General features: G+C 41.6%; 1 protein-coding gene across 4 annotated transcripts in view; it reads right to left on the minus strand.

Moving 5' to 3' along the window:
* The window catches only part of PWWP3A (PWWP domain containing 3A, DNA repair factor), a 55,166-nt gene that overhangs the window by 10,806 nt on the left and 16,824 nt on the right, over positions 1-27,536 (minus strand). For 3 of the 4 annotated variants that reach the window (XM_075283260.1, XM_075283244.1, XM_075283252.1), the window contains exons 4-11: positions 23,933-24,003; positions 20,703-21,356; positions 17,013-17,138; positions 16,612-16,682; positions 16,445-16,530; positions 11,957-12,017; positions 5,781-5,856; positions 2,846-2,896 (exon numbers count right to left, since the gene is read on the minus strand). In XM_075283260.1, coding sequence (XP_075139361.1) covers positions 2,846-2,896; positions 5,781-5,856; positions 11,957-12,017; positions 16,445-16,530; positions 16,612-16,682; positions 17,013-17,138; positions 20,703-21,356; positions 23,933-24,003 — 1,196 coding nt within the window. The remainder of the gene's footprint in view (positions 1-2,845; positions 2,897-5,780; positions 5,857-11,956; positions 12,018-16,444; positions 16,531-16,611; positions 16,683-17,012; positions 17,139-20,702; positions 21,357-23,932; positions 24,004-27,536) is intronic. The other variant, XM_075283267.1, reaches the window with a different exon arrangement.

Consider the following 27,536-nt stretch of genomic DNA (forward strand, 5'->3'; position numbering starts at 1 on the left):
TATTCCCTGCTGTGTCTTTGTAGTGTCGTCAACTGTCCTTGTCTATGTGTTTTGTGTTACTAACTTCTTTTACGCATTACAATTGTTATTGGATTTTGTCCTTTCTTTTTACTTGAATTTCTCGAATGTTTTGGCTCTGCTGTGTCGGAGTCTTTGCCCCCCCCCCCCATCTTCCCTTGCTCCTGGTTTGGTTTGCCTGATCTATTGCTCCAGCTTCTCTCCCCTTCCCCTTCTCCCTTTCCCTCTCCCTCCCCTGGATCCCCCATCCCTTATTGTAAAAATTTTAAAACCCTTCAATAAACTTTAATGTTAAAAAATATCTGTCTCAGGCACGGCCCTGTCCTAACACATGATGTGGGTGCGGCTGTCAGGGGCCAACTCACTCAATCTCGAATTCTCCCTTCAATAAGGCTGCAAACTGAGCGGAAATCGCACCCCAACACAGTCTACGTATCACAAATACAAACATACTGCCACCACAACTGACTTGACGGGCCCAGCATGAAACCACATTAAAGGGGTATTCCCACCTCACATACTCATCAGTCTTTACTGCTGTAAAATCTTCTTTCTTCCTGGTTTCTTGCATCATTTGGTGGGCGGGGTTTCACATGCAACCTGCCGGTTAGCTCCGCCCCCAAATTCACATGTAGCTCTGCCCACCCATATTGGACTATGAAGTACAGGCGGCAGCAACTCCATTCTGTGTTTCATACAGAGACTGCCTGTCTCTGCCATAATGAACACAATTGAATTAGCTAGCCTGATAACTGGGAGAACAGAAGAAATGCAAGCAGCTCCTCTCCCCTATCTGATAGCAGGAAACTAGGTCACATGGTGTAGACACAGGAATAGCTACAGACACAGGCTCGCTCCCTGCACTTAGCCCCTCCTCCCTCCCCCCTGAGAGCAGTAGATACATCACTTGACTTTTGAGAAGATAAGCCAAGGGCTGTGTAAATAATGAATTGAATAAAGTAAGATAGTGGACAAACAAAGCAGTTTTGCTGAAGCAGTGTATTTAAGAAAAGTCTTAAATCCACATTAACAAGCAGTATAGATAGGATCCTTGTGATGGGACAACCCCTTTAACATATACAGGCGTTTATCCAACAGTCAGACACAGACCTCAATGGGATAATGAGTTCATAGAGCAACACAAAGTAATCTTAAATTTAACAATTTAATACCCAAAGGGTTAAGAAGATCATCATCATTATTATTATTATTATTATTATTATTATTATAAGATATAAGATAATAAATGTCACAAAATGCAAACAGTATTAAAATAATGGGAGAAAAACAGAATAATTCTTAAGTGTCTTTGGAGCTTGGATGATCATCAGATAGAAATGTACGTTGTAAGGGTGGTTGACTGGTGCAGGAATGGCCAAGCTAAACACTGGGTCAAGACTGAGCACTCACTCTAATACCGCTACTGCTTCCCAATTTCAAAAGACATGGTTCTACTGGGCTATCTTTTCTATTTCAGTCCATTTTATGGTCCCTCTCCGTGAGCCACTGGGGAAGGGACACCAAATTAAATAGACATACCCTCCCCCTCTTCCCCACCACACTTACTTTCTTTTTTTTTTCTCTTCTCTTTTCCTGTACATAGTAACTACCCCCTTGCTGGAGTATGTCAAGACCTCCAGCTTTGCCCATAGCCTACTAAAAATGGACTTCTACTCTCGCTGGAATCCTTCTGGAATTTTCCTGATTGTTTTATCCCCCCTGCTTATCCCCTTTTGCTCTCCCACTGGTTTTTTATCATTTATGCAAAACAATAAGAACTTATAATGCAAAAATAATAATAAAAAGCTTAAAGGGGCTCTATCAGCAAAATCATGCTGATAGAGCCCCACATATATGTGAATAGCCTTTAAAAAGGCTATTCAGGCACCGTAAATGTTATATTAAACTACCCCCAGTTTTAAAATAATACCCTAAAAAAGAATGTGATCTACTTACGCATCGTGCACGATGGGCGGGCATTCAGGGTGTGTCTTCTTCTTCATCCACGCCTCCTCTTCCTCCGGTCCAGTCTTCCTCCGGCGCTCGCGAACTGACACGGATAAAAAAAAAAATGGCCTGGGCACCTGCACAGTAGCCGAAGTAGAAGCCATATGCTACTGCGCATGCGCCCAGACCATTTTTTTTTATATCAGTGTCAGTTCGCGAGCGCCGGAGGAGGACGGGACCGGAGGAAGAGGAGGTGTGGATGAAGAAGACAGCGCACCCTGAATGCCCGCCCAGCGTGCACGATGCGTATTCCAGTCTCTGCCTTATAGGTGTACACACAGACAGCAGCCCATGTACTGCAGGAAAAACAGAGGTGCATAAAGAAGGATCAAAAAGTGGATTTCACTGCAGGATTTCATAGAAAGAAGCCAAACCATTAATAAAGTATACGACAAAATTTATTAATGACATAAATACTGACAGAAAATGAAAAGTTGTTGAAAAGTTAAGTATACGTTAAAATGTGTAATGAGCAAGAAGTCAGTCAGTTGAACTTTGTATTCTGAATCAAGTGGTTAAGTCATTTATATTATGTGGATATCAATGAACAAAAAAGTGGGGCTTTACCCCGGATGATAAGTTAACTATCCAGCTTTACAAACTATACTTGTTTAGGCAAGGTGAGCAATATCTAAGTCAAATCTGTGCTGTGCTCTTACAAATCCTACAAAGAGCTGCCAGACCACAATGCTATCCTTGGACCTGATCAACCATCGTATTACTTGTGTCATTAATATTAAGGAGAATTACTATTAAAATGAGGTAAAAAAAAAAAAACAACAACCAAAAACACACAACATTAAGCTCTAAATCCACTTACTGATATCTGCAGTGCAGTAGTCCATAAAAGAACCAGAAAAAGAGCCACAGCCTACAAGGGAACAAAAATAAGTTACCATACACAAATATCCTTTATTTCAGGTAGCTATTTATTTATGCATGCTTACTTGTATAGCGCCAACATATTCTGCAGCACATATAATTAAATTGATTCTATCATTAGAATACCTTTTACAGTTAATATCACATCGGTGAATGCCCCCTGTACTGTATGGAGAGTCATTTGCGTACTGGGGAAAAATGGTATATCAACAGAACGGCGGTGCAGAGCAGAAATATAAAGGTAGGGGACTATTCTGATGTGATATTAACTGAAAAAGGGATTCTAATGATAGAATCCCTTTAAAACAGTAAGAAAGGAGCTGCCATTCCAGAGTAGCCTGGAGAGTTGAGTAGCAGTTGGGAACTTTTACTCTCAATACAAATGGTATAAGACAGCATCTTATAGCAAAATTTAAACAAGAAACGGAGGGAATAAATCAGATTCAAAGCCAAGACAATGACAGCAAGCAGCATATAAATACGCAATCTAGGCAGGGGTACACTCATCACACAGACCGCATGGCAATGGAAGCAAGTCATACAGTATATTCAAACAGTTTAGAGATGAAAATAGCTTCATGTTATCTTGTGTATTTAGAATGCCATTACACATTCTGAATGGATAAAATGGGTCAGTATCATGTCATGGTGTGAAAATAAATAATCAATTTGTTTGGATGAGAGTAAGCTATAGCAGTGGTTCTCAACCTGTGGTGTTGTATGCCCCACTATCCCCAAGGGTACACACCGCAGTGAGAGCACTCCCCTCAATAGAGGTAGTTTGGGGGATTTGCCAACCAGAAACTACTATTATATTCTGGGGTCTCTATAGTTAGTGGAGTTTAAGGAAGGTGAATAACATAAACAGAGTTACCCAGCTCTCCTGGACTTGGCATGGGCCCCCCACCCTCTTCTGGCTTCCCAAGTGACGCCAGGGACAGTTGAGGCCTGAGACTGGGCCTCAGCGGTAACCTAGATCAAATGGTATAATGTAACATAGTGGGAGGCCACAAGAAGAGCAAAGATGGTGTGGCCTGCAATGAAGCCCTGGGGAGGTAAATGCCATGGTGTGTTATGTTTATACACCTCCACTGGTCCTCCTCTAAAAAGACCCCAGAACATAGCAGTAGTTCATGTATGGACCGCCCCCAAAATTTCAGACCAAAAAAGTTAGAAAATATCTAGGTTTGTGTGATTTTTATAAAAAAATTTCATTAAAGTAAGGGCCACTCTAGGACCGTATACTGTGTGGAGGGTCCACTATCGGGAACTATACTGTACGGAGGGCTATGGGTTATTATAATATATGGGGGGTCGCTATTGACGTGGATATTATATTGTCATATGTCGTTTTTGTTTTTTTTTTTACTTTTGTAATGTGTAATCTAGGAAAAGTTGGCAATTGACTTTTTTCATGCTTTAATTTTTGATTTTTTTAGGCGCCCTAGGGTATTTGAACCCTAACAGATCTAATGGACCATAAAATATACTACAACAACCATATTGCAGTATATTATGTAATCCATTCATTTCTATTGCTAGCTGTAATAGAATCTCAACAACGGGAATCGTAAGGGCCACTGCTGACAATTGGGTACCTCAGTTGTAAACGAACAAGATATTGAAAAGGTTAAAGAGGACCTTTCATGTGTTGGGGCACAGGCGGTTTTATATACCGCTGGAAAGCCAACAGTGTGCTGAATTCAGCGCACTGTCGGCTTTCACTATCTGTGTCCCAGGTGAAGAGATATCGGTGTCGGTACCGTAGCTCTTCACTGTCAGAAGGGCATCTCTGACCGTCAGTTAGGAACGCCCTTCCTCACAGCAGCGCCTGCACTGTGAGAGCAGGAACGCCTCCCTCCCATCCTGATAATACTTGTCTATGGAAGAGTACTGTGAGAAGAGGGAGGGAGGCGTTCCTCCCTGGTCTCACAGTACAGCGCTATAGGCGCTGCTGTGAGGAAGGGCGTTCCTGACAGACTGTCAGGAACGCCCTTCTGACTGTAAAGAGCTACGGTACCGGGACCGATAGCTCTTCACCTGGGACACAGATAGTGAAAGCGGTATATAAAACGGCGGTATATAAAACCGCATGTGCCCCAACTCATGAAAGGTCCTCTTTAAACATCACTGAGCATGGGGGCCATTGTATTATATATTGCAGGCAATATGGGAGTAATTATTTCACATGTGGAGGCACTGACGGGGGTCATTCTATTAAATATGGGGGCACTGAGGGGGCCATTACATAATTATTAATGAAGGCTCCAAATAAGAAGGTATTTTATAAACATTTATCAGTTTATCACTACTTTGAGGATATTCAGTTGGGACATTTCCTCCTTAGGGCGTATTTTGCTTTAGAAGCTTGAGAACCACTGGGCCTAATGCATGACATACCAGTTTTGCTGAAAAGTCAAAGTTCTTTAACCCATTTATGCTGGAGGTTATATTGGTTTTGAGTTCCAATAATGGAACACTAGGCATAAACGGGTTAAGACAGCTTCCATCAAAACATCAAAAGAGTTCTCATTGCTCAAACTTTACCTAATCCTATACAGCCCGCGGTTGGTATTCCACGCATGTCACCTCCAGCTTTGTTCCATTCATGAGCAGTCCAACAATAGTCACTAGAGTGAATGCAACATGCATGGAGCAAGGCTATAGAAGGCATGGCTGTGGTATCCAGTTTGTAGTTACACCTATTCCACTTATTTATTACCAATAAACTTCTCCCATAGTCCCTCCAAGTATTATTTATCTAGATAATAAAAGACATGAACATTACAGAAAAAGGCAAAAAGCTCTAAACTTAGTACTATCGCACCACTCAGTTTGAAAAGATAAGTTGAGTAGGAAAAAAAAAAACTCACCCAAACGGATTCGATAGTCAGATATTAGCGAGTCACACCAGTCAACGGACTTATCATAAGCTTTGCGAGCATTTTCCTAAAATTAGAGAATGACAAATGAGATCTCAGAAAGAATAATTACATATTTCACTCTAAGGATACACTGTGATATGAAAGTGCCCACAGGTAATGCAAAAGAAATAGGAATAGTGCATTGTCTTTAAAGTTTTTTTTCTGTAGGGAAAAAGTCAAGTGTTCATCACAAAACATTGAACTGTGTTGTATAGAAAGTTATAGAATATTTGATACTTTTGGGCCAAAAAGACAAAAAAAGTGTTGTAGTTATGACACCTTTATTGGCTAACCTTTAAAAGCACAGAGGCTCCATCTTCAGGCATTTCCATATGAATAACAGAGAGAACGATGATAAAAAAAAAAATGTAGGGTAATAAAATTGAGGTTATAGGGGTGAAGAGTTGAGGGTTTGGGGATCATCCACAGTTATGCTAATGAAAGGGGGTGAAGTGTGTCTATGTTAGGGCTCATGAATCCAGATGTTGCACTTGAGTCCTTTTTTCAATGTTCTGAATTTTCTAATCAGTTTCTCAAATTTTTCTGTCTTTGTCATTCTTTTTTTTTTTTGTGTAGATTATGAGCCCCATATAGAGATCACAATGTATATTTATTTTCCTATCAGTATGTCTTTGTAGGATGGGAGGAAATCCACGAAAACACAGAGAACATATAAACTCCTTGCATCTGTTGTTCCTGGTGGGATTCAAACTCAGGACTCCAGCACTGCAAGGGTGCAGTGCTAACCACTGAGTCACTGTGTTGCCCCCTCTGTCTTTGTCATTCTTGAAGAAACCTTTTAGAACCAGAACAAAGCTATATATTTAGGAGTCTGACAAGCTATGGTCTGGCCCAGAAAAGTGATTTCCCATGGGAATATCCATCTGATATCCACCTTGTTGTAGGTCTGCAAATTCATCCTGGTTTGCAGTCTTTGCTAAAAATAACTTAACCTAGCCAAACCCAGCACCGCAGTCCATAGTGTCTGACTAATCGCTTGTGTGACTGTCCTTCAAGGAGCAATTCACCACTCTCTTCCCTAGCATGTCGCCTACAAGAGCTCTTCATAGGCAAAGGAATGATGACCACACAAAATGGAAACACCAGGACCTTTGCTGTAGGAGTTACCAAGGCTGAATGAGCAAATACAGATGAACAGCAACACCAGGATTCCAACAAGACTAGGATTTAATACCTGCCTCCTAAAATCTGAGTCACCACTAGCACAACCTAGACAGTGCTTCAGAACCGGCTGCCGAATCAGGAATTGCAAAGACACTTCTCCTTCTCAAGCTGATTGAGCCTTGCATGCTGCCCTCTGAACAGTAAGGTGCTCCTCTCCTGACTGCTGCAGAAGCTCCATCTCCCTTCACAGCGCAAGACCAGGTCCTTAAATAGCAGGCACCTTCTTGCCATAAGTATCCCAGGTAACTCCTGATGTCAGAGGGTGGCAACACAGGAAAGCAACACACAACTTCTGTGTGGACTTACAAAGGAAGGATCAATATACTGTAGATGAAGGTCATAGAGGTGGATATGCCATAAATGTCCCAAATGGGAATACCGCTTAATGGTAGATTTTATTTATGAAAACTGGACACCAAGGGGGTATTATTTTTTTTCTAATTCATTTTAACTTTATTTGCCATACATGATTTTGGGACTAGCCACCTTAGCAGAGAAGAAGTCAGACTTCAGCAGTTCAGAAATATGTTATACAGCAGCCACATGGGCCATAGACAATGACTAACTTACATGGGATGTGTTGTGAGCACATTCTATGACTTGTGCAGAGGTTATTGTGCAGGGAAGAGGAGATGAGTTGCGCCCATTCCACTGGGGGGATTACTGAAGCTTATTGCTTACCTAAACTGTTTGTTTCATTGCCCTGTGTTGCCCATGTAGAAAGATGCAGGGCTCTTTATGTTCACAGGAATTAAGCTGGTAGCGGTGGTTCTCCTGGTTCTGTCGACTGAGTAGCTGCAGATACAGGAGCTTTTGCTGCACAGTGCTGTTGTGTTTGAATTTGTATTGCAGCCACAGCAACGTGCACCTGCATTTCTTGTTTATACTCTTTGTTAGGGAGCCTTCACATGGAGTAAGGGGGAGTTCACACAATGTAACATGCCACGTGATGTTGCACGTATACGGCGTGTGAGAGTTTGCGCGCCGTAAACGCTCCCATTGATTTCAATGGGAGTTAGGATCGTATACGCCGCGTTATTTTGCAGCCGTGATTTTTCCATTTTAATTTTTTAAATTTTCCAGTAGCTGCTGCATTTCCCCCTAGGCTTATACTCGAGTCAATAAGTTTTTCCAGTTTTTTGTGGTAAAATTAGGGGCCTCGGCTTATATTCGAGTATATACAGTACCGTATTTTACGGACTATAAGGTGCACTGGACTATAAGCCGCATTGCCCATGAGCGCCTTATAGTCCGTCTCGGTTCATATATAAGGCGCACCGGACTATAAGCCGCAGTCCGGTGCGCATTATATCTTATTGAAAGCGGCGGCAGGCAGACTTTGCCAGCGGCCGCTTAACCCCCCACGTGCCAGCCGCTTCTATTGGAAGCGCTCGGCAGGCGAGGAGGGGCTCTATCAGCAAAATCATGCTGATAGAGCCCAACCGTAAACGTTTGATTAAACTACCCCCCCCCCCCGTTTTAAAATAAAAGCCTGAAACAGAATGTGAAACTTACCGAGCGGTGCAGGGTGGGCGGGCATTCAGGCCTCCTCTTCCTCAGATGTTCCGTCCTCCTCTGGCGCTCGCAAGCTGATAATGGCCAGGGCACATGCGCAGTAGAAGCATTATGATATTGCGCATGCGCCCCGGCCATTATCAGCGAGCGCCGGAGGAGAAGGACGGAACATCGGAGGCAGAGGAGGCCTGAATGCCCGCCCGCCCGCCCTGCACCGCTGGGTAAGTTTCACGTTCTGTTTCAGGCCGGCGTGACAGCAGGGCTGCCGGACACTTCCTATTCATTTCTATGGGAGCAGGCATGCGAGCGCTCCCCATAGAAATGAATGGACTGCTTTTTTCCATTCATTTCTATAGGGAGCGCTCGCATGCCTGCTCCCATAGAAATGAATAGGAAGTGTCCGGCAGCCCTGCTGTAACGCCAGGGTGTACGGCTGTGATACACGCCGGCGTTCGGTAGTGTGAATGCACCCTTACGGTGCCTTTTATGTATGTATGGAAGCGGCACGCAGTCTTTGCCGCCGCTTCCATCCATATATAAGCCGCACCGGACTATAAGCCGCACTTACGATTTCTGAGGAAATCGTAGGTTTTTATGTGCGCCTTATAGTCCGGAAAATACGGTACCTTAGACCACAGAAACTGAGCCCCACAGAAACTGAGTGGGTGTCTGCTGAAGCCCTATGGAAGCCAGGCATGGTGTAAGAAGTGAGGAAAATTTAGGATACCCGGATCACACTATTGTCTTAACCACCAGGCAAGGGAAAGAACACAAGGTAAAAGCTTAGAAGTAGGACTGTCAGAGAGAAGGACCTTAGTTAACAATAAAGAGAGGGTTTCTCAGGAATATAATGGATAAGGGCCAGGAGAAAAGGGTGGTCCAATCAGTAAACTACTAACCAAATATGATAGTGTGTACCAGATTTTTGTACTTTGATTTTGCTACCAGAGGACCAGCAAGGTCTTCCTGTTAGTGATTCTCACCTAGTTGTGAGAGTACACTGGTGGGGTGAACAGACACACAAGACATTTGGCCGTATGGCTGTCAGGCAACAGAGGAGCTCTGCTGCTCTGTTTCACTCGGTGTTCTTGAAGAAGGCTACAACAATGTGAAAAAAACAACACTGTTGGCAGTGGCCGTTTGGCAACTGGGAACAACAGGGAAACACAGTTGCCACAGTTTTCTTCCTACAAGGGAGGAATATAGAATGCTAACCTAAAATAATACAGCAGAAATTTGGAGGAAATCTGTCTCCTATAAAGAACCTAAATATGAACTGGGACAGACTTATTAAAACTGTCTATGTGTGGTCATCCTAGGATGCATATTGTATTCTACAAGGTGTTTGACTCTCTCCCCTTCCCCTCTCTCCCCTTCTCCTTTGTCCCCCCTCTCACTCTTTTGGTGTTGTTGATTGAGATTTTCTCATACCGGGTTTCCCCAAAAATAAGACAGTGTCTTAACTGGTCCTAAAGATATGACATGTCTTATTTTCAGGGGATGTCTTATGTGCTTGCTGCAGAAAAAGGAGTGGCTGAGATACCGTACGTTGTATCCACTGTTCCTGCTGCTGTGGGATGAGCTGGGAGAGTGGACCCCCCACCGCATACGATGCTTAGTGTATGCACAGCGGGCATCTCCCAGCATATCCTACAGCAGCAGGAACAGTGGATACAACGTGCGGTATCACAGCAGAGGCAGCAGTTTACTTTCCTGTGTATATGGAACATCGCGCACAGTGTTCAGCCAGCTGCAATGTTTTTTGGGGAATGTCTTACTTTCGGGGGGGTGCCTTATATTAGGCAAATCAACAAAACCTCCTCTATGCCTTACTTTTGGGGGATGACTTTTTTCGGGGAAACATGGTATGTACTTTCTTTTGATTTTATCCGTTTGGTTTTGTGTGCCGGCCACATGTTGTGGTGGTACGCCCTTGTACATTTATTTTACTATTGTTTCTCAGCTTTATTTTCAACATTGGTTACTCTGTTAAAATATTTTATAAAAATTACAGTTTAAACCCCCCTCCCCCAAAGCTGTCAAAGTAAAATTGTCTATAACAGCCAATCACAATTCAGCTGCACCTCGGCAGTTGTGCATTAAGGTGTCGCTCCTGTCCTTGCATGTGCTGCTGCAGCGCTTGTTTATCAAGGGGATAACTGAGTCACTTTCGAGCATGTATTTTCCTACTTTTGCCGCTCCTACTTGCTGGCTATTCAGATCCTCTGGGCGTTAGCTCTAATCAGTTCCTGGTACAGTTTTGATGTTTGACTTCCTGCTCCTGTTTTTCCTGACTATGCTCTCTGCCTGTAGACTTTGTACCTCCGTTTCTCTCCTGTTGTAACCATGGCTTGCCTCCTAGACCACTTTTCCTTGACCACTGATTCTGTGTTGCATGACCTCCCGATACCAACCCGGCTTGCTGACTACTTTCTCTTTCCATCCATTGGTACTTCGTTATCTCCTGTTGCAGACTTGGATTGAATGACCAAGCTATTGTATCGCTGTCACCTCCTGGAGACTTCCTGCTACTGCGTCCTCCTCTTCTGGTTTTCCCATCAGCTTCTACATGTGCTCAGGTGAGTGGTTATCAAATTTCTAGCCATGCTGTGACTTACGGCGGTGTGCGTTCCGCGCCCTTGAGGCTGTTGCGGTTCTGGACAAAGGAAGCAGCCAAATCCATATCCACCATCAGGAGCTCTGGTGACGACCCCTGGAGGCTAGTTTTGCTTCAGTTTGGAGGGCGCCGGACGCCCAGCGCTGATTACCATAGTGTGCAGGGGTGTCTGTTTTTTTGGGACTAACTGTCTGTCTTGTATTGCATGTGTTTTATAACAGCAGCTTTAATTTTTCAGGAGCAGACTATAAAATGAAAGCTGTGTGGTGATCTGTAGCTGTAGGCAACTAGGACTGTTATCTTTGCCAGTATGTCCTCAATTGTAGAGATATTGATGCTGTTAGTTTCGGCAATGATATCAGTTTATTTTCAGAGGGTTTGACCTCATAGCTCAGCGCCATCACTTCCCTGACACTGCAGTGATATTGTTACTGAAACTACTAGTACTGATATCTCTGCAACTGGGGACATGCTGGCAACACTGACAGTGAGCTGAATTCAGTGCACTTTCCAGCAGCTTTACAGCGGTGTATATGACTGACAATATCAGAGGACATGAAAGGTCCACTTTAAAACACATTTTCCACCATATCTTAACCCAACTGTCTATGGTGAGAATGCATCTTTAAAAAGGGACTGTCACCAGGACACTGTTAGAACTGTTAGTACGTTGAGACTTGCCACTTTGACAAGGGAAATGGAAACATCTAGTTTAAGGATACAATGTAGAAAAAAAAAAAAAAAAGACATCAGAATTAAAAGTATCAATTAATAAAGATATTTGTATACAAATTTATAATTGACTTACCAAAAGCTGCTGCTTTTCTGGACAGTCATAAGGCTTAAGGGAACGAAGTGCAACTTTAAAACTATATATAAAAAAACCCCAAAAAACATGGTCATACATTTTTCTAAATTTTAAGTCAGTGAAAACAGAAAAGTAAAGGGATAATTTAAAGTGTTTCTGTCCAATAGTAGATTACCGTATATACTCGAGTATAAGCCGACCTGAATATAAGCAGAGGCCCCTAATTTTACCACAAAAAACTGGGAAAACTTATTGACTCGAGCATAAGCCTAGGGGGGAAATCCACAAATAAAAATTCTGGTCATGTGCATTACAGCTTAGTAACTCCATGTGCCTCATAGTAATATATGTGGGACATAATTAAGGTCCTTTATTAGTACCCCCATGTGACTCACATACTAGTAACCCTTATATGGGGCACACAGGGGTTAATATAAGGGACATGATGGGGTTAACTGCTATTAATGTGAGGCACATGGAGTTACTGAAACTAAATTAATAACCCCAAATGCCTGACATTAATAGGAATAGTAACCCCAGCAGGTACCTGTGTGTTTTACTTTCGCTTTACTGTAGCTTCCTCTCCTCCATACACCAGACATCTTCTATAAGACACAATGACTTATCTGCAGAAGTTACTTTCTAGTTTCTACAGGACTTCTGATGACATCACAGTCATGTGACCCAACATGACAAGCCAATCACAGAGCAGTAGCACTAAAGGACCTCCCCCTTTGTTTAATTTATGCAGGTCCTTCAAGTTTCTGTGCTCCGTGGACCCCGACTCAAGTATAAGCCGAGGGGGGCTTTTTCAGCATAAAAACTGTGCTGAAAAAGTCGGCTTATACTCGAGCATATACGGTAATATAGGCTATGATTTGATTCTATTTTGATTTTATATGTAAAAAACTTTTTAAATGCAGTCATAGCTGATAATAATGCAGAGTTTGCAGACTTCATTTAACACTTCCACCATTATGACAATTTTAACCCTTTATGACAATTCTAATACTTCTGTATCAAAATATGGAGGTATAATATGTACAAACATGGGTATAATATCTTGCTCATTGTGACAATGCCACCTAGCACATTATATTTCTTAACGCCTCCATGCAATTTTGCATCAAAATGCATCACTGTCACCAGAAATGAAGAGACCATAAATGTCTTCAATTTAGATGCAAGTAAATGCAGTCAACAATGGCTTGGTAATGCTCTGCCCATTTTCTTATCCTCCGACTGATTTGAGAGGTCCAATGATACTACTTTATAAACAGATCACCTCTCCCAGAGTAACTGAAAGGCTGTACAGAGGAAGAAATTACAATAATAAGTGTTCCATCTTTGTTCTTTACTCCTCTTTCACAGACACAGTGCCATGAAATAAAAGGTTTGCCTCATGCTCACCAACTTCAAATAGGTCAAGAAGTCCTAAATATCGCAAGTCAAGCTCTAGCCCTTACATTCTAGTCACAGCAAGTACTGTGAATTATTACATATATGTCAACAGCAATAAAAGTGTTAAATGATAAATATTTTGGCTCACTATATTCTTTTAAAGTGTTCCTCCCACTTGGCCTTTAAAGGGATTCTATCATTAAAAAAGTTTTGAAACTAAAAGCACGTAGGAATAATTATAAAGGCTATTCTTATGTGCTTTTAGTTAGAAATAATTTACAAAATTTCATCATGTAACAGATCCGAAAGCTGGATAACCTCTGGAAGCCAGATAATCTCTTTAAGGGCTTGTTCTCATCTGCGCCCGGGAGTCCGTTCTGCAGGTTTCCGTTTCCTGCACAGAACTGGGCAGGAGACGGAAACCTGCCAGTATCTTTTCAAACCCATTCATTTGAATGGGATTGAAAAGTGTCCGGCCGTGAGCGCCGGTGAGTGTTTTGTGCTCTCCGTGGCGAAACCGTTTTTTTTTTTAAACCGGACACAGAGTCGGACATGCAGTACTGTGTGTCCAGTTTAAAAAAAACTTTCGCCACAGAGAGAATAAAACACTCACCGGCGCTCACAGCCGGACTCTGCATGACAGGTTTCTGTCTTCTGCATACAGAAGACAGAAACCTGAGAACAGAGCCTGGGCGCTAGTGTGAATACAACGTTAGTGGAAATACTGAGAAATACACACAAACTGGGGACACTAAACAGTTTGCATAAGATATTCAAGTTTTAAATTTTCCAGGAAAATTTTAAATTTTCATATTACAAAGCTGCAAATCATTTACTTCCCTTCAACATTTAAATAAATGAATAGCGCTGGTGAATACAAGAAACTTTGTAAAATATGCTATTAAAGAAATGTGTTCTTCTCCACTTATAAGACTGAGCTACCTATTTTTTTTTTTTAAACACCAAAGTCTATGGAGAGGCTGTTAAAAAAAAGGAGACACACATACTGAATTTTCTATACTCTGACACGCTCATTAAGGCAGCTCTCCTGAGATTGATAAAGCTGCGGTCAAACTACCATTGTGTGACCGTTACAGGACTCTGTCCCCCATTCCACTTAGAATATGCGTAGAGGGGGGCGTGACCTGGTACTGACCGAATGCAGCTTCGCTGAAGCTACGACACCCAATTCCTTCTATACCGCTTTTCGGGGCATCCTACCCACTGCTTCCCTCTTCACACACAGAAAATGGCTGCTTGCACAGTATTGTAAGCAGCTATTTTCTCGTGGCCTGTGGGCATGCGCAGTCTGCTCTGACCAAGGCCTAGAAGTTACAAGCCACCGCCGGAAAAAGAGGTTGAAGATGACGCTGTTGAAGAAGAGCAGGTAGTGCTGCAGAGAGTTTTCTTGCAGCATTAGGGACGCCCCCAATGCTGTCTGAGCGCTGAGGCCCACCCCCAGTGCTGTGAAAGAACTCATTTATATACCGACAAGAACCAGGATTGTAGGTGAACGGCGGCGCGGAGAAGATGATGACAGGTAGGAGACAAATAGCCTTTCTTAAGGCTATTCCGACGTGGTATGTGCAAAAAATTGTGTCTGACTGATAGGATCCCTTTAAATACCGTGAAACACATACATGTTAGGTATCCCTGTGTCTGAAATTGCCCGCTCTTTAGATCTATAAAAATATTTTTCCTGTACGGTAAACGCCGTTGCGGGAAAAAGGGTCAAAAGTGCCAAACTGTTTTTTCACGGTTTTGCTTCTGATAAAAATTTGAATAAAAAGTGATCAAAGGATTAGCAATTCCCCAAAATGTTAGAACTGAATAGTACACCCTGCCCTGGAAAAAAAAAAAAAGATGCCCTAGACATCCCCGTACATGGAAGTATAAAAAAGGTACGAGTGTCAGAATATGGCGACTTTTGGGAAAAATTTTTTATCACAGTTTTGGATTTTTTGTAAGGGGTTAAAATATAAATAAAACCATATAAAGTTGGTATTCCCGGAATTGTACCGAAACATAGAATACAGATGACATGTCATTTTGGCTGCACAGTGAACGCTGTAAAACCGAAGCCTGTAAGAAAGTTGTACAAATGCATTTTTTTCTTCAAATCCACTCCATTCTGATTTTTTCTCCAGTTTCCCATGGAGTGGAGAAATAAAAAAAGTTATGGGGTTTAGAAGGAGGGGAGTCAAAAACGAAAATCGAAATATGCCGTCGGTGGGATGGGTTTAAGCTCCACTATTCTGAATTCCACAACCAAATCCTGTATGTGACCAGGAATGTACAACCTCTACCTGATATGGCTCCATTGATATAACAGTTTGCGGACTTGGTCCCTGCTACCCTGGATAGTCATAGGTCTATGCACCCTGTAACCCTGATACTTTAAAAAGCCCAGATACGCCATCACTGGGGCTTTCCTTTTCACATAATAGCTAAGACTTTCTTATACCTTATTTGACAGAAGGCCTAAAAGTTCTGGGGTGTGAAGGACTGCTGGTGGACCCAGCCAGCCTGGTGGACCCAGCCAGCCTGCTACCACAAAGACTTTCACATTCCTGGATGCTAAAAATACAAGAGACCAACGACTCCTGCTCCACCAATGTCTGCCACAACAGCTTCCTCATTATGGGTATCTGACTAGCTAACTCTGTTTTTGTTACAGGTTGCCGGTTATGGATGATCTTTTACAGCTTCTTGACCTTCCCTGCTTACTTTGTTATTATATCGGGGAAGACCGATATGAATACTAACCCCCAGGTCTGCAATATGATTCTTCATTGCAAACTCTATGGCCAGCCATTATCTGTTGTTAACTCCTATGCCGCTACAGATTCCCCTATATCCTTCTTTCATGAACTTCACAAAATCAGATCGAAAATCAGAAACACATCCTCCATCCTAACATCAAATATCAGACAGAGGATAAGGTAAACAATAGGATGAATAATTTCACATAGCAGGTATACAAAGCAGCATTTCTAAAGCAATGTATTTAAGGAAACCCTTTAGAACAACAGTTTACACGTGTAAGCTCACAGATCCCCTAAACTATGTTTTGTTTTTATTTCTCACCTCCGCATTTTCTTTGTTGAGTCACAAATAGACCCCTCTAAAAAGATTACAGATGCCTTCTTATTTCTTGAGTCCACCAATTTGACCTGTTACGAAAGAATCTGTTTAGTACCTCCGGTCAGCATAAAGGAACATTAAAAAACAAATAATCATATCGCTGATCTTACCAATGATGGCCAGTAGGGGTAATGCTGAAATTTACACCAAACAAAGGACCCTGGTATAATTGCAGCTTGTTCTAAATGTAGATTAAAGAGACTGTAAATACATTATGTCAACACCAGAAATAATGAGAAGGCAGAGCTATTCGACAAAGAATGGTGTTAAATGAACCTGGGTATCTTTAGAAGAAATGGATTTAAAAGCATCAAAGTGGGTTAGGTGCTTTAAGAGGGAGTCTGACACCAGAACCCAGCATATCAGTTTAGCCCCACAAATAGATGGATTGATGTTCAATATGACCATTTCCCGTATATGAGTTTATGAAATACAGGACATATGGCACATGGATGGGTGAATACATTTCATTTGAAATGGGCAATGGTCTAATTGTACAATTTAGTCTTACCTTTCTGCAGCACAACAACTGGCAGTTGTATATCTTCCTCTGTATCATCTTGCGACGAGGACATTGCACGCACAGTTGTACATTCAGGAGAACCAACTTCCATAGACAGTTCAGATGACGATAGTCCTAAAGATAAGTATGTAATGAAATGAGAAAGTCATGTGAATACAATATACTATGTGTGACTATAGACCAGTTCACAAAGTGAAGCATTAAAAGCAGCTCATCTCATCTTTAGGGCATTAAATCCATTAGGAGCTAATACAGATCTAGTTTTTCTAATTCCACTGAAATAATTTTTTATTCTAATCCCAACATTTTTAGTTTACTGGAAATATAAAATAATTTGGTAAGCCATATGAATATAAGCTGAGCAAATATGATAGAAATAGAGCTGTACTGTGGCGTTTCAGATAAAACTAAATAAAATCTGTATGACTAAAAAGTGAAAAGCGTAAGTAGCACACTCAGGCCTAGTTCACACAGAGTTTTTTGGCAGCAGATTTTGACAAAGAATGCGCACGTCAAAACGGGCTCCCATTGACTTCAATGGGAGCCGCTCGCTTCTTTTTTCTGCTAGCTAGTAGCAGAAAAAAGAAGAGAGATGCCATATCTCACCGTGGATTCCGCGACTGACTCAGTGTGAGACTCCCTCCCGATTAGGCGTAATCCGGAGTGGAATGCAGTGACGGGATGCCGGTGCACTGCATTGGCATTCCATCATGGCTAGCCGCACGTTATGTTCACATGTAGAATCCATTTTCCGCCGTGTAAACATACCCTTATACTCCTTTCTTTGTGTGTATGAATAAAATCTGTTGTTGCTACCTTAAAGTCATAAATAGTGTGAATATTGTTAAGTGTATTGGTGGTGTAGGAAGACACAATGCTCCACTGTAACACCAGAGTATATGCTAAGGGAGCTGGTCTACTCAGATTTTTAGGCTAAATTCAGAGCAGGGGTTTCACTGCAGGTTTGTGCTTATATGCACATTTTGTATTTCCTAACTACTGGTATGCAATTTTCAGGTCTTGATGCACAGCATGCCTTATTTGTTGAAGTAGACCCTTTCCCCCCTTTCACGGTTTACATATGCACATCTGGCTGAGCTTTGGTGTGTATGGATACATTACATTAGGGTCACCTGAATCAAATGTTGTTTTCCCTCTGTAGATCAGTACCTCCGTTGCTGAGATATTGCCTTTTTGGTTTATTGCCAAATCAGCTGCTTGAAGCAAAGAATGCATTGCCGTTAATCCAAAGAGGCAAGAGACAAATGACTTGCTACTCCAGAGAGCTCATTTACATATTGAAAAAAATAAGCAATATCTCAGCAATGGAGGCATCGATTCCATGCATGGGGAAAAAAAAACCAGTTCGATTCAGGCCATTTTAACCTAATTTGCAGATCTGGGTTGATATGCTGGGTTCTGGTGACTGATTTCCTTTAAGGCTGAGACCACATGTTGCTACTTTTTTCTTGCAAATTTTGCTGTTTTTTTTTTTTTTTTTTTTTTTGCCAAACTCAATAGTGGCAACAAGAGGAATAGAAATATATAAAGGACATAAGATCACGTCTGTAGTCCGCATACATTTAGAGATATCACTGGTTAAGGCGAGGGTGAATATATTATATACTTTTTCCTTTTGCTAAATCTACAGGTTTTGGAAAAAAAAAGCAGCCTTTCCGCAATGAGTGGCCTGACGTTGGGTTCACACGAGCGTTCGGTTCTCAGTTATCAGTTATGCATGCAGAAGACGGAAACCTGTCATGCAGAGTCCGGCTGTGAGCGCTTTATGCTCTCTGCGACGAAAGTTTTTTTTAAACCGGACACAGAGTAAAAAAAAAACGGCAAAAACGGTTTCGCCGTGGAGAGCATAAAACGCTCACTGGCGCTCACCTTTCAAACCCATTCAAATGAATGGGTTTGAAAGATGCCTCCAGGTTTCCGTCTCCTGCCCTGTTTTGTGCAGGAAACGGAAACCTGTATAACGGAGTCCCGGGCGCAGATGTGAAAGAGCCCTAGGCCTGCAGTTACTGCAAAAAAAAAACCCACAAAAAAGTAAAACTGCATTAAAAATGCTGTTCTTTTATTTAAAGAATACTTTAGCATAGTGTTTTCTGGTCCTGGAGGGGTTTTTGATACAGATGATCTATTCTCAAGATAGGTCAACAGTGTCAGATTGGTGTGGGGTCATCACCTATCAGATGTTCCAGGCAGTGTCACATAGCAGGGACTACATAGATATGGAGCCAGAAGCAGAAGGCTACACAGTGTAGTAGCTATGGGGGGAGTACTGCAGATTTGCTCCCAGTCATACCTAGAAAAATTTTTTATGCTAAGGCCCCATGTTGCAGAAACGCAGCTTTTTTTGTTGCAGAGTTTGCTGCAGATTTTTAGAGCCAGTGCCAAGAGGAATTGGAAATATATAGGAAGTACTTCTACCTTTTGATCAATACACTCCTGGCTTTGGCTAAAAAACAATGCAAAATCAGCAACAAAAAAAGCTGGGTTTCCGCAATGTGAGGTCTTAGCTTTAAAGGGGCTCTATCAGCAAAATTATGCTAATAGAGCCCAACATATGCGTGAATAGCCTTTAAATAGGCTATTCAGGCACCGTGAATGTTATATTAAACCCCAGTCTAGTTTTTAAATAAAAGCATTAAAACATATATGCTAATCGTACCTGAATGTGCACCGTGGGCGGGCATGCACGGTGCGACGTCAGCTTCGGGCACGCCTACCTCTTCTGTCTTCTTGTAGTGATGCCCTCTGGTTCCGTGTCTTCTTCCGTCTTCTTGTCTTCAAATCCCACGCCTGCGTAGTAGCGCTTCCCTCCGGAGCGCTACTGCACAGTACACCCGCGAACTGCCATTAAGTAAAATGGCGAGTGAGTCTGCGCAGTAGCGCTCCGGAGGGACTTGAAGACAAGAAGACACGGAACCAGAGGGCATCACTACAAGAAGACAGAAGAGGCAGGCGTGCCTGAAGCTGACGTCGCATCGTTTATCCCTGCCCATGGTGCACGTTCGGTAAGATTAGCATATATGTTTTAATGCTTTTATTTAAAAACGGGACCGGGGTTTAATATAACATTTACGGTGCCTGAATAGCCTTTTTAAAGGCTATTCACGCATATGTGGGGCTCTATTAGCATAATTTTACTGATAGAGCCCCTTTAAAGAGATGCCTACTCATATCAACTCATCTGAAAATGACAGGTCCTGCTTGGCATTGTGGATTGATGATAAGTGGTTCCCTTTTTGACTCATAAAAGGAAGCGGATGTTGAATTGCTAGATAAGCAGTTATTCATTTTCTTTACCTTTATCAATAAAGGGTACCCCACTTTTAAAGTACTGTAATAAAGAGGGTTTTCATTCAATACCCTAACTTATTAGCCAAAGCAACTCTTGCTCTGGAGGATCCAACATGCTTTTGTCTTACATGGGAACTAAGTAACACTCAATTTGCTACTAGGTGGCACTAACTAAACTGAACATTTGCTACTTGTTTTCATCACAAATTAAAGTTAAATGCTGGGGGTCCTTGTAGCGAGACCTCCTGTGATCAAGTAATCATTGGAAGACCCTTCTAACTCTAATATTTTATTTAGTGATTAAATGTTTAACCCTAACTAAGACTAATCACTAACGTTGGCATAGCTTGCTAAATTATAAAATGTTACCTTTTTCCTCTTCAAAGTCTGGCATGTTGTACTTCAAGTATTTGTGCACTTTGAGGCCATTTCCTTTCTCTGTGTCAGTATCTGAAGATGTGCTGATCTCTTGAATTTTCTTGCTGGGATGACGAAGTCTGCATTGCACAGAATGCTGCTTAGTCCCCATCTGTGACCTTTTTTTCTGGGACATGGTCGGATAATCCAAATCCTGGTCTGTTTTGATAGAGCCCTTTAACTTGTCCAGTGAAATAACACTATTTTTGGATGTTTGATCTGCAAGAGGTACATCATCTTTACACAAAGGCTTATGTCCTCTTTTGTCAAGGGACTTTTTTTCACTCCTTTGTCTATTTGGTGGAGTGCTACATGCTACTGGATTTTTTAAGGCAACTTTAGAAACATCTGTTTCATAATCTTTCTGTATCTTCTTATTTTCTTCACATTTTGCTTTCTTTCTTCCTTTAGTTTCATTTTGGCTAGTAGCGGTTTTAGAAGATTTACATTCTTTTCTTTCAACAGTTGTCTCCTTTTTTTCATATACTTCTGTGCTGGACACACTTGGACTCTGAGATACTGATAAAGATGGTGGTTTGATCATGTCCCCAGCCAGCTTTAGAGCCCTCCGATAGTTTCGTTCTTCTGCAATTTTTCTAGATCTATCTGTTTTATTAAAAAAAAAAAAAAAAAAAAAAAGGAGCATACTTTAAGAAAGGGGAATCCGTCAGGTGTTTTTTCACCTGGAACATGCAGTGAAAAAAGTTTCATTATACATTTATATCAAAAACATTAATGAAGGTAACATATTATACTGTTCCTATCCGGTCCATGCCCAATTCTTAATGGCATATTCTGACCCAACAGGTATAAAAGCAGACACTTTAATAAAAAAAAAAAAAGTAATTCCTATCTCACTGGTTCAATAAACATGGAAAGTCTTACTATCTGAAACATATTACAGCATATTAAACAATCTTTTACTTTTATACTGTACATCAAGCCTAAATCCCCCATAGCTCCCCTCTCAATGTGCCAGTTATTCCAGATTAGCAGAAGGGGCTTTAGCTGTACCCTCACTCGATTTGAGAAGGAGCAGCACCTCAATACATTTGCTGTACACAACACATTCCTGTTGTCACAAATCTTTTTCCATGACAAAAAAAATCTGAAAGAACATTATCCTTATAGCACAACCCCATCCACCCCAAATATTACATATGTATGTTCTAGGTAACATTGTAGAACTGAGTTCGAAGAACCCTGCCATACAGCAAGACATTGTAGTTTAGAAGCAGCAGTGTCCAACTCTTTAATCTAGAGAAGTGTGTCAGCAGGACAGGAGGATCAGACTTCACAGGATCCTTCAGCAATGCACTATTCACATACACATATATATATATATATATATATATATATATATATATATATATATATATATATATATATATATATATATTACACAGCAGCTGGAGATCATCATTCCGGCAGTCCACAAAACCATATGAAGCAGTGGACAATATGCACCACTGCTCTATTCACATAGGATATACACAAACAGAACTTGTGATGAACATCCAGGCACTGGATGAACAATATTTGTCATCAGTAGTGTCAGGAAAGAAGCGGAATCGACTACAGGCGGTTTCTGTTAGTCTTCCCCTGTACTGATAAAACTGTCTTTTTTCAACATCACAAATGATATAAGGCCATTTTGCACACAGCACACAGGGTAAAAAGCCTGCAGTACAGTTTAGGGGGCGTTCACACTACCGTTGGTGTCCGCGGCTATTGTCCGTACAAGATTATAGCAACGGACACTAGCTGGTACGTTTGCAATTTCCATTATTTTCAATGGGATTTTATCTTGTGTCCTTTAGTGTCCATTTACAACCATGTCAGTTTTTTCAAGCGGACAAAAAAAAAAATCCTACATGCAGGACTTTTCTGTCCGTTTGAAAAAAACCGACAGCTAGTGTCCGTTATTTTTTTTACATTGAGGTCTATGGGCAACAGACATAACGGACACTAACTGATAGCCATCAGCTATGTCCACTATTTTGTGTCCGTTTATTTTCTGCGCATGCTCAGAAAGCATAAACAGCAAAAGAAAACAAACAAACAAAAAACGGACAGCATAAAAAGCGGACACTAACTGATGCTAACTGACACCAACTGACGCTGGGTTCACACCAGCATTCGGGTCTCCGTTATCAGGTTTCCGTCTTCTGCCGGCAGAAGATGGAAACCTGTCAGACAGTGTCCGGCTGTGAGCGCCGGGGAGCGTTTTATGCTGTCCGCGGCGAAACCGTTTTTTTTTTTTAAACCAGACACAAAGACTTTGTGTCCGGTTAAAAAAAACTATTTCACCGCAGAGAGCATAAAACACTCACCGGTGCTCACATCCGGACACTTTTCAAACCCATTCAAAAAAATGGGTTTGAAACATGCCTGCAGGTTTTCGTCTCCTGCCTAGTTTCGTGCATGAAACAGAAACTTGCATAACGGAGATCCCGGGCGCAGATGTGAACGAGTCCTGATGCTAACTGATACTAATGTGTCCGTTTTTTTTTTTTTATCTGACCCATTAAATGGATCAGTTAAGAAAACGGACACATTAACATCAGTTATCATCAGTTAGGGAGCGTTCACACTACCGTCGGTGTCCGACATGTAGTGTCCGCTCAAAATCTGTCACGGACACTAGATGTGTCCGTGACATCTGTCATTCATCTCAATGGGCATCAGGTGCGTTCTTTTGAACTCCGTGCCCGCATGCAGGGTTCCTCTGTCCGCTTGTGAAGTCGGACATCTTCACTTGCGGACAGGAAAGGACGGGCACGGAATGCAAAAGAACGCACCTGATGCCCATTGAGATGAATGACAGGTGTCACGGACACAGCTAGTGTCCGCTCCTAGTGTCCATGACAGATTTTGAGCGGACACTAGGAGTGGACACTATATGTCGGACACCGACGGTAGTGTGAACGCCCCCTTAGTGTTAGTTAATGTCTTATGATAGGCGTCCGTTTTTGTTCTTTTAAACAGACACCTTCATAATGGAATCCAACGATAGTGTGAACCTTGCCTTAGGATGCTGATCAGTAGGTAAAGTAGCAAACATTTACATTTTAAAGAACAGTATAAAAGTTTTTTCAACAGAACATTAAAAAAAAGTTATGTATGTCCACACAAGAATCAAAACACAGAGGAACATTCGGAAATCTTACGTTATATTTTACCTGGTACATAGCGAATCTTCTGTAGTTCGTCGCTCACAAAGGGTTTTGTATCAATCAAATTCACATCTATCCTTAAAAAGAATGTGAAATAATGAAAGCAACAATTCAACACCACTAAAAGACAAAAGGTTATTTCATCCTAAAACAACATAATTTATTTCCGTCTAAGGACCCATTTACTAGACCTAATGTTTGTGCGGGAAGAGAACCATTAGACAATAGAACACAGTTTGCATCTGCCTTTACATGGGCTGATACAGACTATATGGAGGGACAATTGTTACTGTAATGGTTCATCCCCACTGCAGTTAATCACATTGGCGGCTATGTGCTACAGGCAAGAGATTGTTTCTTTGTGCAATCACATAATTGTTTTTGGCTGATCGCTGGCACCTTAACATCAGATCGCTATCAGGAATGGATGCTCCTTGGAACGCATGTTCAGTCCTTAACCACTTCTGGACCGCCCATACACTATAAACGTCCGGATAATGGTTGCCTAGTTCTAACAGGACGTACTGGTACGTCCAGTCAGAACACAGCAGCTGCACGGAGATCGTGCAGCTGCTGAAGCTGGGAGCCGGCTGTAACTTCAGCTGGAGCTCCCAGAGAGAAGACAGGGAAGGTTTATTCCCTTCCCTGCCATCTCGATTGCTGTGTATACAGCGCTCAATGAGCGCTGTATACACGGCTATGGGTGCTGCCATGATGCGGCCGCCCTCTGACCTGGCAGTCACGTGATCCACCGGGCTCAGTGTCTTACAAGAGCTGCTGGGTCCTACAGGACCCAGATCAGCTCTGTAAGTGTAAAGAACAGTGTGCAGGAGGCTGGTTTTCTCATGCAACTGGGGTTAAATGTAGCAGCCTCAGTTATAGGAGAAATCAGCCTCCCTAACAAAAAAAAAAAGTGATCAGATGTCCCCAAAGGTCTCTTATGACCTTATAGGGACACAATCTGAAAAAAAAAAAAAAAATTAATAAAAAGTAAAAAAAAATAAAATAATTAAAAATAAATAAATAAAATAATACGCTAATAAAACGCAATTATTAAAGGTTATAGCCCCACCCCCAACAACACCATACAAAATAAAAATTACCGTAACGGAGAGGAAAAACTATTTTATAAAGTTTTTTTAGTAGTGCTTTGTGTTATTAAATAAAAATAAATAAATAAAGTGAAAACCAGACACAATTTCCCTCCTATTCTGTTTATATTTTCCCGGATATAAAAAAAAATTAAAACTCATTTGAAAATAAAAACAACATAAAAATAAAGCCCTATGTGTCCCCGAAAAAAGACACAAAAATTAGTTGAATGAGACATACGAGAAAAATGTTACAGCCCTCAAAACCGCACATACAAAAAAACCCGAAAATATGTCTGGTCCTGGACCACAAATTGACCCGGTACTGAAGTGGTTAAAGGGGTTTTCAGGGTAAAAAATAATTTTTCAAAAAAGTCTGATAGTGCTATTAAAAGGTTAATAAGTGCACCCAAATACCTTTAGAAGTGTTTTGAGTGATTTTTGGGTGTCTCTGGGGGCTCGTAGCATCTTCTGCATTTGTTTACATGGGTAGCTTCCTGTTCTGTTTTCCGACAACTACCATAATGCCTTGCGTTTCAGGCAGAGGTGATTCACATTAGTTCCCCTTCTCACTCACTCTCTGTTTTCCTAGCTAGCCCACCCACTACTGGCCCTTCCTAAACTAACTTAGCCCACCACATCATACTTGTCTTTCTTTCCAGATCTTCTGGGCACGGGAGATCATGTTCTTCTGCGGGGCCAATTCCTTCTCTTCTTGCCATCTGCCGATGCCTGGGCATGCCAGCATTCCGGCTCTATGGCGCAAGCATGGGAAGTCAATAAGAGTAGGAGCCAGCCCCCCCAGAAGGACATTACATTTTGGCGCAATCCCATTTTTTTTGTTACTGTGTCAGGGGAAGTTTGGTGATCATTTTTGTAATACTTCATTAACCTATCTAATTTCTTTTTTACACAGAAGAGGCTGTAACAGTCTCCTTAGCAGCCCTCTAACTGAGCTGTTACTAAGGAAAGTCTGTACACATTTGTATTGTGAATATAAAGAACTAAGACGTTTAGAAAAGGGAAGTGGGGCATTTCAAAATCTTCAGGATTTATAATGCCTAGAAAAACCTTATCTTACTAGTTAAAAACATAGTCGGGAATTTGAACTTAATATAAAGCATATAAAATCACATTCCCAACTGTGTTTTTTATCTAGTGATATCTCCAATTATTTTATAGCTAGATCTTCAGTCTTGGAATCTCCACTTTCTTGTGATATCAGAACCATTTTTGTAGGAGGTATAAAACAGGGAGATACAACTATATGAAGTGAATAACTCCCCCCCCACACCTTTTGATAAGTGCTTCAATTCTACCTGCTGCATTGAAGTATAGATGTACGGACACAGTTTCCCTGGCAATCCTTAGTTAGATCATTGTTAATGGGAACTTTACAGCCGGTTTTCTTTTAAAAGAAAGCTTGATCAGTTAATAAAGTGGATTACAAAATTACACACAAAAAAAACAAAAAAAACCCCAACAACTTGGAGTTAATTTCTGTTGAAAACTATATTGGAACCTCTGTCACAGATTCAGTTTTGCACTGTGTGCAGCACTATACTTCCTATCAAAGCTATCGAAATCTTAAGATAACTGAAAGAACTCCTTTATACATTGGGCCTGGATGGAGTTCGACTTCTAGCGAATATGTCATAGTGTTACATTTATAAATGGAAGGCCTGACATACAGCAAGTGTGAACAGAGCCTTATTTATTAATGTAAAGCTTTTTAAACATGTTACTACTTGAAAGAAATTATATATTCATACCACCTAATATTCAAGTCGTAAACGTTTTTTGTGCTGTATTGGCTACTAGTAATACAGATCTGTAGCTGTAATATGCTGCTTTTACACAGGCCAACATACTAAGGTACTAGATCTGCTTTACTCAAGAAACTCACTCCAGCATGCAGAATAAAAAGTGCTAGAAGAAGAAGAAAATTACTTGATACTCCTACACCTTTAAACTGGCCACTTATCAAATACCCCAGTGGTATTCCACACAATGCAAACACAGATCACGCTTGTTCAGCAGCCTGCAGGCTGTGTGCTCTCTTCACTTCCTGGTTTTCTCGGCACATTGGTGGGCGGGGTTTCACTTGCTCTGCTATGTTTGCAGTCAGTAATGAGGGATTGGTTGTAAATGAATTACCACAGTATGAAGCTGATGTAGAGGCTGATGTAGCAGAGCTGGATTTGAGTCAGTTTGTAATACATACAGAGGTAACGGACTCCCTATCTCAGCCCTTATCAGCCAAATTCAATTAAACCAACTGATAAGTGGAAGAACAGGAGATAAAAGAGCTCAGAAATACCGGAGCGCTCACCTCCCCCTCCCCTATCAGAGGAGCTACGTTGCTTGTCTACAGCGCCGCACCTCTCATGAGGCGACCTGAAGCGACCGCTTCAGGCGGCGCTATGCCAGGTCCCCAGGGAGGGCGGCATTTTTGCTTACCTAAGCCAGTCCAAGTTGTCCTGGACTGGCTTAGCACCGAGCGGTGGTTTGGGGAGGCC

The sequence above is a fragment of the Leptodactylus fuscus genome, chromosome 1 (assembly GCF_031893055.1).
Source record: "Leptodactylus fuscus isolate aLepFus1 chromosome 1, aLepFus1.hap2, whole genome shotgun sequence".
NCBI classification, from domain to species: Eukaryota; Metazoa; Chordata; class Amphibia; order Anura; family Leptodactylidae; genus Leptodactylus; species Leptodactylus fuscus.